The sequence below is a fragment of the Dendrobates tinctorius genome, unplaced genomic scaffold (assembly GCF_039654945.1).
Source record: "Dendrobates tinctorius isolate UK_male_01 unplaced genomic scaffold, ASM3965494v1 ptg000201l, whole genome shotgun sequence".
In the NCBI taxonomy this organism is placed as follows: domain Eukaryota; kingdom Metazoa; phylum Chordata; class Amphibia; order Anura; family Dendrobatidae; genus Dendrobates; species Dendrobates tinctorius.
The window spans coordinates 12,411,060-12,426,656 of NW_027361868.1; the positions used below are offsets into that span (position 1 = coordinate 12,411,060).

At 43.1% G+C, this 15,597-nt stretch overlaps 1 protein-coding gene across 3 annotated transcripts in view; it reads left to right on the forward strand.

Annotated features, from left to right (window-relative positions):
- Positions 1 to 1,074: 1,074 nt before the first annotated feature.
- BICRAL (BICRA like chromatin remodeling complex associated protein) overlaps positions 1,075 to 15,597 on the forward strand; it is a 54,819-nt gene continuing 40,296 nt past the window's right edge. For 2 of the 3 annotated variants that reach the window (XM_073553440.1, XM_073553439.1), the window contains exon 1: positions 1,813 to 2,632. Coding sequence is in view for 1 of the 3 variants with exons in the window: in XM_073553439.1 (XP_073409540.1) it covers positions 2,557 to 2,632 (76 nt within the window). In the remaining 2 variants the exon portion in view is untranslated. Of the gene's footprint in view, positions 1,188 to 1,812; positions 2,633 to 15,597 lie in introns of those variants that run through there. The other variant, XM_073553441.1, reaches the window with a different exon arrangement.

The window sequence follows — 15,597 nt, forward strand, 5'->3', positions numbered from 1 at the left end:
ACCTTGAACCAGTCTGTCTCAGAGTCCTCCAAGTTATCATGAGCAAACTGTAGATGAGCCTTGACATGACGCTTTGAAAGTAAAGGTACCTTATGGGCTCGTCTGGAACGGAGACCATTGTGGTGGAGTACGTTACTTATGGTATTGACTGAAACCAATGTCCCCACTGCCATGAGATCTTCCCGGAGCTCCTTCCTTGTTGTCCTTGGGTTAGCCTTGACTCTTCGGACAAGCCTGGCCTCGGCACGGGAGGAAACTTTCAAAGGCTGTCCAGGCCGTGGAAGGCTAACAGTAGTTCCATAAGCCTTCCACTTCCGGATGATGCTCCCAACAGTGGAGACAGGTAGGCCCAACTCCTTGGAAAGGGTTTTGTACCCCTTGCCAGCCTTGTGACCCTCCATGATCTTGTCTCTGATGGCCTTGGAATGCTCCTTTGTCTTTCCCATGTTGACCATGTATGAGTGCTGTTCACAAGTTTGGGGAGGGTCTTAAATAGTCAGAAAAGGCTGGAAAAAGAGATAATTAATCCAAACATGTGAAGCTCATTGTTCTTTGTGCCTGAAATACTTCTTAATACTTTAGGGGAACCAAACAGAATTGTGGTGGTTTGAGGGGTTGAATAATAAATGACCCTCTGAATAAACTTTTCACAATTTAAAAAAAAATTAAACAAAGAAATAACATTCTTTTTTGCTGCAGTGCATTTCACACTTCCAGGCTGATCTACAGTCCAAATGTCACAATGCCAAGTTAATTCCGAATGTGTAAACCTGCTAAATCTGCAGGGGGTTGAATACTACTTGTAGGCACTGTACCATATAACAGTAAACACTTGTAATACTTTACTAATAATAAAAAAGAAATAATAAAAAGAAATAAAATCCAGTAAAAAATAGTAAAGAAATGTATCTGGAGAACTTAACTTCTGGAAGGAAAAAAAAAAAGTTAGAAATTTAAATACGTAAAATATGTAAATAATAATAATAAAAAAAACGCAATTTTTTTCCGTGAGTGCGTGCGAGTGTGTGTATGTCCCCCCTCTCTGCGAGCAGCGCTCTCTCTCTCTCCTCGTCTGCTCCTTGTGGCTGAGCGAGGTTCATGTTGCTCTCTCTCTCTCTTTCTACACTGCCAGCCCCTGATGTGATGGCGAAGAAACCCCGTTGACAAGGCACTGCTTTTTCATGACGGTGAGTTTCCCTTTGAGTGTATTATAATTTTGTGATAAAAATTTCAAGGAAAAAAAAAAAAAAACGCACACAACCTCCTTCCTCCCTTCTTTCCTTCCTTCGAGGAGGGGAGGAAAAAAAAAAAAAAAAAAGGAAAAGAGACAAGGGGGGGGGGGGGGGGACAAAAAAAATCTACAGAAAATAAAAAGAGGAGCAAAGAAGAATAATAAAAAAAAAGCAGTTGCCAAAAAAAGGCCAGCGTATTGGGTTTCAGCTTAGAGAGCTATTGGCTAGTACCGTCCCCCCCTCTTTTACTTCTTTTCTTTTTGGCTACGAAAAAAGAAGCGGGGGAGGTGGTGGTGGGTGAGGAATAATAAAATATTAATTGACGGCAAAATCTAGGGTTTCCTTTTTCGATCGTAAGCTCCTTTCGTTTCACGACGAGCGTCGATTTTTTTTTTTTGTCGCTTTCTCGTGCGCGGCCGACGCTGCCCGAATGAAATATACTGGTATTATTATATGTTTTATATCGCTTCGGGTGCGATTTAAGGGGGTGGAGGGATAACGACGAGGATCATAGGGAGGGGGATGATGAAGACGGTATTTTTTTTTTTTTAATCCGCTAGAGGTGGTTAAAAAAAAAAAGGAGCCAAGAAAGGTGACGGTGCGACATAAGGAGGAGTAGATTGTATATATATAAATATATATATAGGTTTTTTTTCCCAATGCAAATTGAAGAAGAAGGGAGGAAAGGAAAAGTCTTCTTTCAATGACTGGTTGATTTCAACTGGTTTAAAATTATTTTTTTCTCTCCCTCTCACAGTGTCTTTAACTCCCACCATCATCACCTCCCCTCACCCTCCCCGCCCTGGATCACCACCACCATCATCATCATCAGGGGGGAAAAAATAGAAAAAAGAAAAATAATCTTTAGCAATCCCCTCCCATCTTTTCCTCTTTGCATCGCTCACTGCCCACGACGATTTATTTCGAGGTGTCTGCTCTGTGGAGATGGGAGTCGTCGCCTTTTTATAGTTTTTTTTTCTCCCGCATTTTACCTCAGGAGCGCCAGTTCCTAGGTCAAAATCGACTCCCCGGCTCCTTATCTGGCCTATCCGTCCGGAGACGTTTAATACAGCATTTTTCTTCATTGACTTTACTTCGCCTCTTCTTTTTCTTCATTTTTAATGATATTTTTACCTCAGAAAGTGGCGAGGAAAATGGACGAGGCCGCCATTTATAGAACGGAAGATGTTCGTTACTGTGGTTATGGCGCTGCGGGAATTCGCTGGCCTCCTGGCGGGATTATTAATCGTTTGTGTTATGGCTGCTCTATTATTTGGGGAAAGAAGCGGTGTCATCATGGGGTGATGGCCGAGGCCGGCAGTCGATGTCGGCGGCTGTGGTGGGTTGTCGTTGTCTTCCTCTTAGTCGTTGTAAGGCGCGGTGGCGGGAATCCCTGACGGGTTGGTGTTTTTTTTTTTTTTTATCTCGATGTACTTCTGTTGATTTTCTATGTGTATGCCTGTCTTTTTTTTTCTTCATTAAAATGTCCTCTCTGTCGAGTGTGATCGAGTGATGTGCCCGTTGACATTACTTAACGAGAGATTTTCTGTCAGATTATGATGTTGTTGTTTGTGAGGAGTCTGCAAAATGGCGCCGGGTGCTGGCGAACGGCCAGTCAGGATGGCGCAGTTCAGCGCAAGCCTCCATTTTATAACCGAGGCTTCTGCTCTAGCAATAACAGCTACTGCTGTTACATGAGAGACATCTGGTTTGTATTATATGCAAGTGTGTCTTTTAATAAAGGGAGTGCTGACCCTAAAATCGTATTATTTTCCATTTACTATGCTCTTGTCCTCTGTTATCAGCCATCTGACCCTGTGGGGAAGGCAGTGTTCAGTGGTGACTGGTAGAGCTATATAAAACGTTGGATTCCAGTCACTGACGTGTCAGTACATAATGCTGTAATGTCTGAACGTGTGGTTAAAATGGCTGACACCAGGGAACAATATCCTCAGTGATGCAGTCTGTAGTGAAGCTATGGTTCCCATCTGTATTGGGAGCCTCGGTGGCAGGTTAAGGGGACACCTCAGGCATTGTTCACATTCATACCATACATTTTGCCGGAGGATTGCAAAATTAATCTTGTTTGCAGCACTGTACCCATAGACTACTATGGGCAAGACAGAGAAAAAATAAAGTTCTTTACGTTTTGTCAGGTTTCTGTTTATATTACACTTTGTTTTACATGTAGAGAAAAGCGGAGTTGACCTACCGGTTAAAGATGAACTTTTAAAAAAAAAAAAAAAAAATGTATTTATTCATTATTCTCAATCAGAGATGAGTTGAAACGTAAAGCAGGACGTCTCCGTATGTCTGGCGTGTACGCTTTTCATTTGGAGGCGAAGAAAAAGTTCTAGAAACACTGTTCGCACCTTGCGCAGAGATGGTGGCAAAATCGGAGGGGAGAAGTCGATTTTATGTATGTAAATTGACGTATTGCATACATTAACGTATAGCTAAAGGACCTGACTTTTCTTATTTAGCGGTCACCTGAATTGCTTGCAGATCAGTGGGGGTCCGAATCCTGATATCCCCCCCTGCAATAGACTGAGCATTCACATGGACCGCAGTACAGAATAAGTAAAAAGCATTGTAGTCAATTTTTCGCGCTTGCGCATTGCAATCTCCACTTGCACAGTATGCTTTGCCCAACTGTGGGCAAAGTCGAAAAGCATTAGTGCGCATGCGCTGGTGAACTATGTCCCAGAAGTATTTTGCTGCCATTTCTGTGTTTCGGGACATAGTTCGCCGGCGAGTGGAGACTGCAATGCGCAAGCGCGAAAAATGGACGAGAACTACGGAAATTACCTGAAATATTGCGTACAGCGGCCAAAGAGGGGTGGAGGGAAGGAGCAAAAACACCGCCCATCGGACCGGACCAAAATCATTTACATACAGTACGGGTGAAAGAAAAAAGGTATTTTTGGGTGATACATGGGGAGTCGGGAATTCAAAGCTAGGTGGGAAATGTATAGAAAACACTCAATACAATGATATTTTTTATCTGATAAGCTGAAAATGAGGTGACAGATTCCCTTTAAGTGGTTAATCTGGTGCAGCCAGTATCCACCACAGATCCAGCACTGCCATTAGTGCTGGATTGCCAATTCAAGGCACTTAGTTATGGCCTTTGTTCATTGTAAATTTAAAATTACCATTGTAAATTTATGCCCTGTGGTTAACGCATGTCCTCCTGCAATCTGTGCCCGTCAAGACGAAGCCGGAGACCCAACAGAGAAGATAGAAACTGTTTATCACCACTTTTGCATTTTCTTTTGCCATCTACATAGTGCTCAGTGAGCGCTCCATACAAAATAGAAGTATAAGCAATATCATATGATTAAAGGGAACCTGTCACCAGCAGAAATGCTATTATCCTGAAGATATGGGGTTAGTCTGCAGGTTAATAGCGTTAATAACCTGCACGGCGCCTGCACTTAACCGAACACTGCGGGAAGAAAATTAACTTTATTCACCCCGGCAGCATTCCAGTATCAGTTATGGGGCAGCATCGGAGCTGGCTCAGTCATCACTGTGAGAATACAGAGCGGCGTCTGTAACGGCTACCCCGGCCCTGACGGACACTTGCTCTACATCGGGGCCCACGGGTGCACAATTAGGCTATGTGCACACGTTGCGGATTCTGCTGCGTTTCCGCAGCGTTTTTGGCCCTGCGGAAACGCAGCAGTTCCGCAGACACAGTACCATGTTAGCCTATGGCATTTCAAATCCGCTGTGCTCACGCTGCGGTTGGTTTACAAACCACAGCATGTCAATTCTTTGTGCGGATTCCGCAGCGGTTTCACACCTTTAACATAGTAGAGGTGTGAAACCGCAGGCTAATCCGCAGGAAAACCGCAGGTCACTTTACCTGCGGTTTTACCTGTGGATCCGCGCGGAAAAACCCGCAGGTGAATCCGCAGCGTGTGCACATAGCCTTACAGCTGAACAGGAGTCGCTCACGTGACTGAAACCGAATGCAGCCGGGGAGAATAAAGTTAATTTTTTACCCGCAATGTTCGACTACATGCAGGCGCCAGGCAGGTTAGTAACACTATTAACCTACGCCTGGCAGGTTAGTAACACTTATTAACCTGCAAATTAACCCCGTATTTGCAGGCTAATAGCATTTCCGCTGGTGACAGGTTTCCTCTTTAACTTGTGTATGGCCAGGTCAACCGTGCCAGTGACTTGAGCTGGTTTTCCCTGTAACTAGGGTTTCTATGATGATACAGTTACATTGGAAAAAATGCAGAATAGAAGAAAATAAAAGTTAAATCCCATAAAACATGATGGCATAATAAAATCCTCCACCCACATTTCTTCAATAAAATAAAATACTTTATTTCATATGTATGATAAAAAAAGCCCCATACATGTATACAAAAAATCCACCTTGGTAAAACGCCTTTAACATGTTTTCACCGCTAAGTGAAGAATGAAAATCAGCATCAGAATTGCTGTTTTCTTTTTTGTTCAATAAACAAGAGTGGATTGAATGGGTTGTATCACTGACACTGCAGGAGCCCATGGAGTGCGCTCACAGATTGGTGTCAGTGCTGGTGTGCTCTGCTCTCATCCAGTGGAGTAACTGGAGTCTGATGAGCCCCTGTGCAAGATTTGGACCGGCCCCCCCTTCATCCTGATATTTATGTCCGTCATCCTGCTATATGCCCATCATCTCTGGCCATCCTGAGCTATATATACTGCTCAAAGAAATAAAGGGAACACAAACAGCCTGTTGCAAATTGAATAGTGTTCCCTTTATTTTTTTGAGCAGTATATACTGTATATAGATATGTATAGATAGATAGATATATGTATATAATCTGAGTGTCCCTCGTTCTGCCTTCGTCCGTGTAGTGTAATGCACATTCCAGTGTATACATGTAATACTGTATAATGCACAGCCCGTAGTAATACATGTAATATAATGCACACCCCTTAGTCATACATACAGTAATATGGCCACGGGTACTTTGTACTTGCTGCTTTTTGTAAAAATAAACCAGAAGGCTAAGTTCATACCAGTCCGTTAGACGGATTGCGTTACACTGCGGCATAGCGCGGTGTAACGCAGTCCGTTAACGATGCCATTAACCCCTATTATCCGGCGCATCGCCAACGCATGCCATAATCGGCATGCGCTAGCGATGTGCTGTCATTCAGTGATGGAGCCTCGGACACGGGCTGCAGCGTCTGAGGCTCCATCACCGCTAGCACAGATGAATCATCTGCACTAGCGGTATAGCATAACGCAGCCCATCAACGCTATGCATTGAACGGGCTGCTTTAACGCAGTATGAACCCAGCGTTGTACTCTTCCCTGTGCTCCCTTGCCATGTTGCGTCCTCTTTTGAAGCCGGCAGCTGTCTTCAGTGTTCAGGCAAGAGGAGCGCATGAGGTCTCTGATTGGCTGGCAGTGTGTATTGCGACGCACGGACCTGATGAGTCTGTGCGCTGCAATACACTTCAGCTGAATGTGCATCTGAGGACACACATTCAGCTGAAGTATTTGCTGGCATTGCCCCTGCTCTCTTCACTCATTCCGATCTGCTGTGGTCGCTTTCAGCACACAAGATCACACAGTTGCGAACTGCCGCTGCGGACAGGAGGGAGAGATTAATGGCTCTTGCAGTGTCAGTGCGGATGTGCAGGGCCACGGATTCAGTTCTGGGATTGATCGAAGGGAGCACTGTCAGTTATGCTAAGGGGAAGTGTGATGGATGCTACTTGAAAAGGCGGAATGGTGCACAGAACTTGGCCACACTAAGGGTGCAATGACAATATGACTATAAATAGTTTCATTTGAGTTTTGGCGGTGACAGACCCTTTAACATGTCATTTATACCACACATTGAATACTGTATAAATGATATGTAAATTATTTTTTTTTCTCTGCTTTTCATTCAAAAGGAATAAGCTAAGTTGTATCAATGCCACAAAATGGAGCCATTAAAACACAAAATCATCCTGCATAAAATCAAGCCATCAAATGGCTATGTTAACTGGTGCTGGTGAGTCACTGACCTCCGGTGTGCGCGCCGATGAGGTGCTCTCCCCACTTCCTCACTGCATATTCATGATTAGGAACCATGTGTACACAGCGATGACTAAGCGGGGGGGGGGGGGGGCCTGCGCGGAAGATCCCTGAATGCAGATCCCATAGGATGGAGGAAGAGGTATATATTTTTATGAGGGAGTGCAGGGCACAGGATTCTGGGGCCATAACTGACGTGTATGGAAGGGGAGTAGTATTAATAATGAAGACAGGAGGCAGGGATTTCTTCAGGGCACTGTATGCCCCAGTGCCTGGAAGAAATCATTAGCATAAAGACAATATAAGATTTCTAAGCAACATGACCACTAATATGAGGCATACAGGTAGGACTAGTCATATTCGTCCCAGGGGGTGACATATTCCCATTAATTAAACGTCTGTGTGCCGTTCGTATAAATCTAGTCTCACATTTGGCTTGGTCCCCTGCAGCTTTTATATGTACGTTTTTCTCTGAAGCGTCACAGCATTTCAGAGTCAAACAGTACCTGGTTGAAACATGCTTCCCGTAGATCAGGCAGCATGTATCCGCTGTCATTTTTTTCCCCATAAATAATTTCTGTGAATATAGAAACTTTGTAATATACAGTACAGACCAAAAGTTTGGACACACCTCATTCAAAGAGTTTTCTTTATTTTCATGACTATGAAAAGTGTAGATTCACTCTGAAGGCATCAAAACTATGAATTAACACATGTGGAGTTATATAATTAACAAAAACGTGTGAAACAACCGAAAATATGTCTTATATTCTAGGTTCTTCAAAGTAGCCACCTTTTGCTTTGATTACTGCTTTGCACACTCTTGGCATTCTCTTGATGAGCTTCAAGAGGTAGTCACCGGAAATGGTTTTCACTTCATAGGTGTGCCCTGTCAGGTTTAATAAGTGGGATTTCTTGCCTTATAAATGGGAATGGAACCATCATTTGTATTGTGCAGAAGTCTGGTGGATACACAGCTGATAGTCCTACTGAATAGACTGTTAGAATTTGTATTATGGCAAGAAAAAAGCAGCTAAGTAAAGAAAAACGAGTGGCCATCATTTTTTTAAGAAATGAAGGTCAGTCAGTCCAAAAAATTGGGAAAACTTTGAAAGTGTCCCCAAGTGCAGTGGTAAAAACCATCAAGCGCTACAAAGAAACTGGCTCACATGAGGACCGGCCCAGGGAAGGAAGACCAAGAGTCACCTCTGCTGCGGAGGATAAGTTCATCCGAGTCACCAGCCTCAGAAATTGCAGGCTAACAGCAGCTCAGATTAGAGACCAGGTCAATGCCACACAGAGTTCTAGCAGCAGACACATCTCTACAACAATGTTAAGAGGAGACTTTGTGCAGCAGGCCTTCATGGTAAAATAGTTGCTAGGACACCACTGTTAAGGACAGGCAACAAGCAGAAGAGACTTGTTTGGGCTATAGAACACAAGGAATGGACATTAGACCAGTGGAAATATGTGCTTTGGTCTGATGAGTCCAAATTTGAGATATTTGGTTCCAACCACCGTGTCTTTGTGCGACGCAGAAAAGGTGAACAGATGGACTCTACATGCCTGGTTCCCACCGTGAAACATGGAGGAGGAGGTGTGATGGTGTGGGGGTGTTTTGCTGGTGACACTGTTGGGGATTTATTCAAAGTTGAAGGCATACTGAACCAGCATGGCTACCACAGCATCTTGCAGCGGCATGCTATTCCATCCGGTTTGCGTTTAGTTGGACCATCATTTATTTTTCAACAGGACAATGACCCCAAACACACCTCCAGGCTGTGTAAGGGCTATTTGACCAAGAAGGAGAGTGATGGGGTGCTACACCAGATGACCTGGCCTCCACAGTCACCAGACCTGAACCCAATCTAGATGGTTTGGGGTGAGCTGGACCGCAGAGTGAAGGAAAAAGGGCCAACAAGTGCTAAGCATCTCTGGGAACTCCTTCAAGACTGTTGGAAGACCATTTCCAGTGACTACCTCTTGAAGCTCATCAATGCCAAGAGTTTGCAAAGCAGTAATCAAAGCAAAAGGTGGCTACTTTTGAAGAACCTAGAATATAAGACATATTTTCAGTTGTTTCACACTTTTAATTCCACATGTGTTAATTCATAGTTTTGATGCCTTCAGAGTGAATCTACAATTTTCATAGTCATGAAAATAAAGAAAACTCTTTGAATGAGAAGGTGTGTCCAAACTTTTGGTCTGTAATGTATTTTTATTAGAAAGATCTGCTTTTTTCTCCTGAGCTGATCATTCATTCTCTAAATTTTCTATTCACCGGTAAAATGTGTCTTTAGTGAACACAGATTTTCCATTTCCTGAGCTGGATGGCAGTTGGTGCTCTCAAAGTTCTATAGTGAATTGAATCTAGTTTCTGTAGAACTTGCAACAGAATGTTGGTATCTGCCTCTGTCTGCTGCTCCTCTACTGGTTTTACCCATGACTTGAGAATGAAAGATCAGTCCAGAAGGAGAAATAAACAGATTTCTCTGATAATTAAAGCAACAATTGCTTTTAAGTTTGTTTTTTATTTGACAGAGAGGCCAGCCTGTTGGTGTCCAGACAACAGGATTGCAGGGTGTCAATAGGTTGCCGTGTCTAACAGCTGCAAAACATGCAGTGGTAGGGACTCGAACATGTCAACTCGAGCACCTGCGATATCTGTTCATGACCATGCACCCTAGGCAAACTCGAGTAATGCGCTCATCACTATTGATCCCACGATCTGATCCACTAGCCACTAGACAAGACCCATAAGAACCGTCTCTTACCTGTTGGTATCTGTGGCTCTGCTTTTGATTAGCCGACGTGACACGTGATGTAATGTCATGCCTGCTAATTAAAAGAAAAGCTATGGATGCTTGCAGGTAAGAGGTGGTTCTCTCAGCTACTTTCCAGTTGCTGTAGATTACTAACCAGGCCGGTGAAAGAGGTTATGAGTATCAATTAGCATCAACTCTAGTTACCATTGCATCAAAGAGCATAAAGGTGTCTCCTAGGTCTACTAACTTAGTTCTATTAGGCCCAGCTCAGGGTCTAGTAGGATGCCTGAATATACTGCAATTTAAAAGTATTGAAGTGGATTAATTTAGCAATCGTTGTCAACTCCTATAGTGGGACTAAAAAGACAAAAACGTAAAGCTCTAGGAAAATCTGAACCAACCGCGTGTGAACTTTTCCTAAAGTCCCCACTCCCCATTGAGCTTCTGTCTACCAGAGCATATGCTCCAATTCATCAAAACCGGCGATGTTATCACCATGAGGAGGCTCATTATTCATGCCTTAAACCATTAAAAGAATACGATAATTACCTTACTATTAGGAAAAAGAGCTTTATGATCTTGATAAAGATGAGTATAACAATTGAAGATAATGGGTTTTGTTTTATTTATTGAGTGTTCGTGTCTGCCTTCTATTTCTTACTTGTTTGGTGAACGTGTCATCAACTATAATGCGTTCTCTCCACATATTATTTGGATTGTTTATAAGTTTTTTTATTTTACCATATACCATGAGTAAATTCTTGTCTTCAGTTTTTAAAGTGAAGTTCCTTAAAGGGATTTTCCCATTAATAAAGTTCATTTTAATGAATAGATCTTGGAATAGAAATAAGTTCCAAAATTGTATGTATTACAAAAAAAATGTTCTTGTGCTGAGATAATCTTATAAATGTGCCCCTGCTGTGTACTGTGTAATGGCTGTGTCTGACCATATGGTCTGATCATACCACATCTCCTGGGCAGGGGGGAAGCAAAAGAGTATACAGATAGTACAACAAGGGATCACAAATGATTATTTGAGGTAAAACATTGTTTTTGTGAGTTAAAATATTTCCCTGTAAGTTTTTAAATCAGCAGCAATTCTGTGCTGTCCTGTCTATATACTCTCTTTTACGTGCTCCACTGCACAGGAGATGTAGTATGATCAGACCACATTCCAGCACGATCAGACACAGCCATTATACATTACTAGTATATCATTATCTCAGCACAGGAGCATTTTTTTAACACATCCAGTTGTGGAACTTATTTTTATTCCAAGATCTATTGATTAAAATGTACTTTCTTTGTGGAACAACCCATTTAATATAAAGTCTTTCAAACTATTGTTGGTGGGGGTTAATCCTTCTGTTTTAAAAAAAATTGTTTTCTATTTTTTCTATTTCCTGTTTTTTAAATAAATAAAAAGATATAAATTTTTTTTAAGCATTCATTGTTGTAATTCCCCTACATTTCCACAGTTCCACAAAAAAACCAATGGTCCCAATTCATCAAGACCAATGATTTTCATGCCAGGGCTTGATTAGGGGGCCATGTTGGAGTCAGATGCTACTGATTCATTAAGAGGTGCATTAGGAGCATCTGACAAGTGGTGTGAACCTCTCTGTAAATTGAAGTAAAACTTATTCCAGTCTGGGATTTGAATAAGATTTCTGACGTAAGGAACACCACAGCTCGTGATGAATTAGATGAGCTGTGGTATCACGCCCCTGTTCCACCCAATCTCTGCCTATTTTGGTGGAGCTGGGTGAAATTGGCATTCAAAAGTCACAAAATCTTCCAAAGAATTGTCCCAGAATTCTGGCATAATTGCTTTGATTAATCCGTGAACGCTCAATCTCCTTTATCTGCCTGTGTAAACATAGTGGCCATCACCCGATGACTGACCTAAAAGTACCTAAAAGTACGTTTGTTTGTCAGGTGATAGGATCGTTTATTCTGGCAGAAAAAATAATTATCTGCACATCATTCCGCGGACGCAGGTGATCTGCTACCGAGAACATGATACTGTATGGGGACAGATCAAAACTCCTTTGAGACATGGATGTCTGAACTAGTCATGGAGGAGAGCTGTCTATATAAAACACAGATAACACACATATTGACAAAGGAAACACAGACGGCACAAAGGCGAGGTATTTCACTGCAGCAGACAGCTAGGTGGAAAGGTGTCACTGATGAAAAGGCAGAAGATTCAGCTTTTAAAAGGGAATCGATCAAATCTCCCTGATGCCAGTGTTAATGGTCTCACGTAGCCAACTTCGATGCTGTAAAGGGGCCAGAAACCTGCAAAAAAATGGTCTACAGATCCTTTAAGTCTAATCAAGGATTAGACAACATATAAGGTAGCAACGTTCAATAGGTGGCACTAGAGCGATTTCCTTCTCTCTGAAGGAGAGCCAATGTGCATACCATTTTCCCAAGGAGCATTGCCTGTAACACTCCTCAAGAAAAGCTAGTACCCCTGAGACTAATGTCAGTGACCTCTTACCTAGCCAACCAGTACACTTTTGTACCAACAAAAGGTAAGAGGTGTGAAATAACTGTCTACAGATGGTGTCTTTAGTTTGGAGGAAACTAGTTTGTTTAACGTGCTTAGTTGTGTTGAAATATTCAATAAAGGTTCTGGTATTGACTGATTTGGTAGCTCTGGGCACACCTGCGTGACTGAAAGCCAGCGGCTCCTGGGATGCAGGGCTGTGGAGTTGGGAGTCGGAGCCCATTTTGGTGAAGTTGGAGTCAGAGTCGGTGTCATGGAAAATGAGGAGTCGGAGGTTTGGCTTACTGACTCCACAGCCCTGCGGGGATGAATAAAGATCAGTTTCTCCTGGGTGACACAAACTTGAAGATTTACCCTATATCTGTGGGTTAATAGCGTTATTGGACCTGACAGGTCCCCTTTAAAGCAGATCTGTCATCAGATCTACCAATGCAAGATGCATACACTCTTAAATCCATGTAAGAATGACTTAATAATTCTCAGCAGGAGGAAGCATTTTATGAGTCCAAATGTACTCACTTTCTGCCCACCTGGGCTAATTGACAGCTGCAGCTTGTACTGAGCAGTGTGAATTTTCTGGAGGAGGGACGCTGAGGAGGTTTCAATCAGGGTAGGTGGGCAAACACTTGAATTTAAACTTTTAAAACAGATTTTTAAAGTCATTCTGGATCCTGAACTCGAGTATATGAGTCTAGCCTGGTGTAAGAGTTCAATTACTCGAGTATATGAGTCTCCTTGAGTGTAAGAGATCAATTACTTAAGTATATGAGTCTCGTCAGGTGTAAGAGATCAAATAAAAAAATTAATGATGTAGTTTGCATAGTGAAATTTGGTGATCGATACTGTTTAACATATATTGTGGCATTTCAGAGAAAACATACATTTAAAAGCTGGGCAAGGACTATGGGTCTCAAGTAATTAGATGGTCCCAGCATCTTCTCCATTTGAGTGACAGGTCTTTCTCCATATACACATGTTGGAAGAAACCTGTCCTTTTAGGGGAGTGGGGCAGAGAGAATAGTCACCCGAGCCGAATGGTCTCTGGCCGGCATTTAAATGTATGTTTTCTCTGAAATGCCACAGCGTTACAACATAAAATAGACCTGGCTGAAATGGCAGAGCAACACTCAGGTTTATGTCGCCCGGGGCATCGTGAATTTATTGTCGGGTTCCCTTTCCTTACACGTTTCCAATGTGCTCTGTGCACTATAGGCCAGGATTCCCCAACTTCAGTCCTCAAGGCCCACCAACAGATCATGTTTTCAGGATTTCCTTATTATTGCTCAAGTGATAATTGCTTCACATGTGCAATACAAAGGAAATCCTGAAAACATGATCTGTTGGTGGGCCTTGAGGACTGGAGTTGGGAAACCCTGCTATAGGCTACAGACAATGGCAAATGCTGCATGTTTATAAGCTGTACAATTGAAGTTTATTCACATGATGCCCCTTTCTCTGACATCACTCAATGATTGCCCGTTATTGGATACAGTTGTATCACTGACTTCCTTCTGTGCCCACTACCTGCACATCCTCTGCACATAATACTGATAGTTTATAAACTAAGTTCTGAAAAACATATTGAAGGGAACCTATCTGCAGTCTTTGGCTAGCATGAAATCCTAGCATGACATGACATGACGTGCATGACAGCGTGGAAAACACTGCTTCTGGTCGGCGGTGAAATCCTCCCCGCTGGTCAGAGAGCTACGGTTACCACACTGTCAAAAGACAGCGTGAGCACTCAGCTGTGATTGGAGGTATACAGTTTACCTCTGGTCACTGGTGTCAGCTGATGGGACTACTGATCTCATCATCCGACACCTGCAGCTGCTAATAACAGTGAGAGCAGGAGCAGCGGATGGGAGTATTCATCTGCCTTTCTTGAGCTGTAAATAAATAATAATAAAAAAAATGGCGTGGGTCCCCCTGTATTTTTGATAACCAGCCAGGCAAAACTCACAGCTGGGGGCTGCAACCCTCAGCTATCAGCTTCAACAAGGCTGCTTATCAAGAATAGAGGGGTCCCCACGCTGTTTTTTAAAATTATTTAAATAAATAAAAAAAACGGCGTGGGGTCCCCCCATTTTTTACAACCAGCCTTACTAAAGCAGACAGCTGGGGGCTGGTATTCTCAGGCTGGTAAAGGGCTATGGCTATTGGTCCCCCCAGCCTAAAAATAGCAGCCCGCAGCAGCCCAGAAAAGGTACATCTATTAGATGCATCAATTCTGGCGCTTTGCCCAACTTCCCACTTGCCCTCTTGCGGTGGCAAGTGGGGTTGATGTCACCTTCATTTAGCGGTGGCAAGTCGGGTTGATGTCACCTTCATATTGTCAGGTGACATCAAGCCCACGGATTAGTAATGGAGAGGAGTCTGTAAGACACCTCTCCATTACTAATCCTATAGTTGTATTGTAAATAAACATACAGCCAGAATAAAGCCCTTGATTAAAAATGAAAACACATTTTCTCCTTCGCCTCATTGGGGGGACACAGAACCGTGGGTTTTTCTCTAGGAGGCTTGATACTAAGTGAATTTAAAGAGATTAGCTCCTCCTCTGCAGTATACACCCCCACCCTGGCTCTTGCTGAACCAGTTTACGCTTAGTGTCCATAGGAGGCATACGGGTCTGATATTCAGACCACATTTTTTTTTATTTTTCAATTTAAATTTTTTAAATTCTGAATTTTTTTCCAATAATTACAAAGGAGCGACGGATTCCTTCTGGGATCCGATCTCCCCAAGCCATCAACAGGCGGGAACGTGGAGTGTCGCCTCCACGTACCCCCTCCTGCAGTGTTACAACCTAAGCCTGAGCTCTTTTTAGGGGTGACGGTTCCCTTCAGGGCACCGCTCCTCACAACAGCAACAGACGGGAACATGGCGTGTCGCCTCCTTGTACCCCCTTCTGTAGCCAGGCTCTTCTCGCCGGACCATCAGCCCTGTCCATCCTGGAGGAGTCAACCCGTAGGATGTCCAGAGGCATTCACCGAAGTCCGTTCAGCTCCCATTGCACCACCACTGATTGATAGGGAGGTG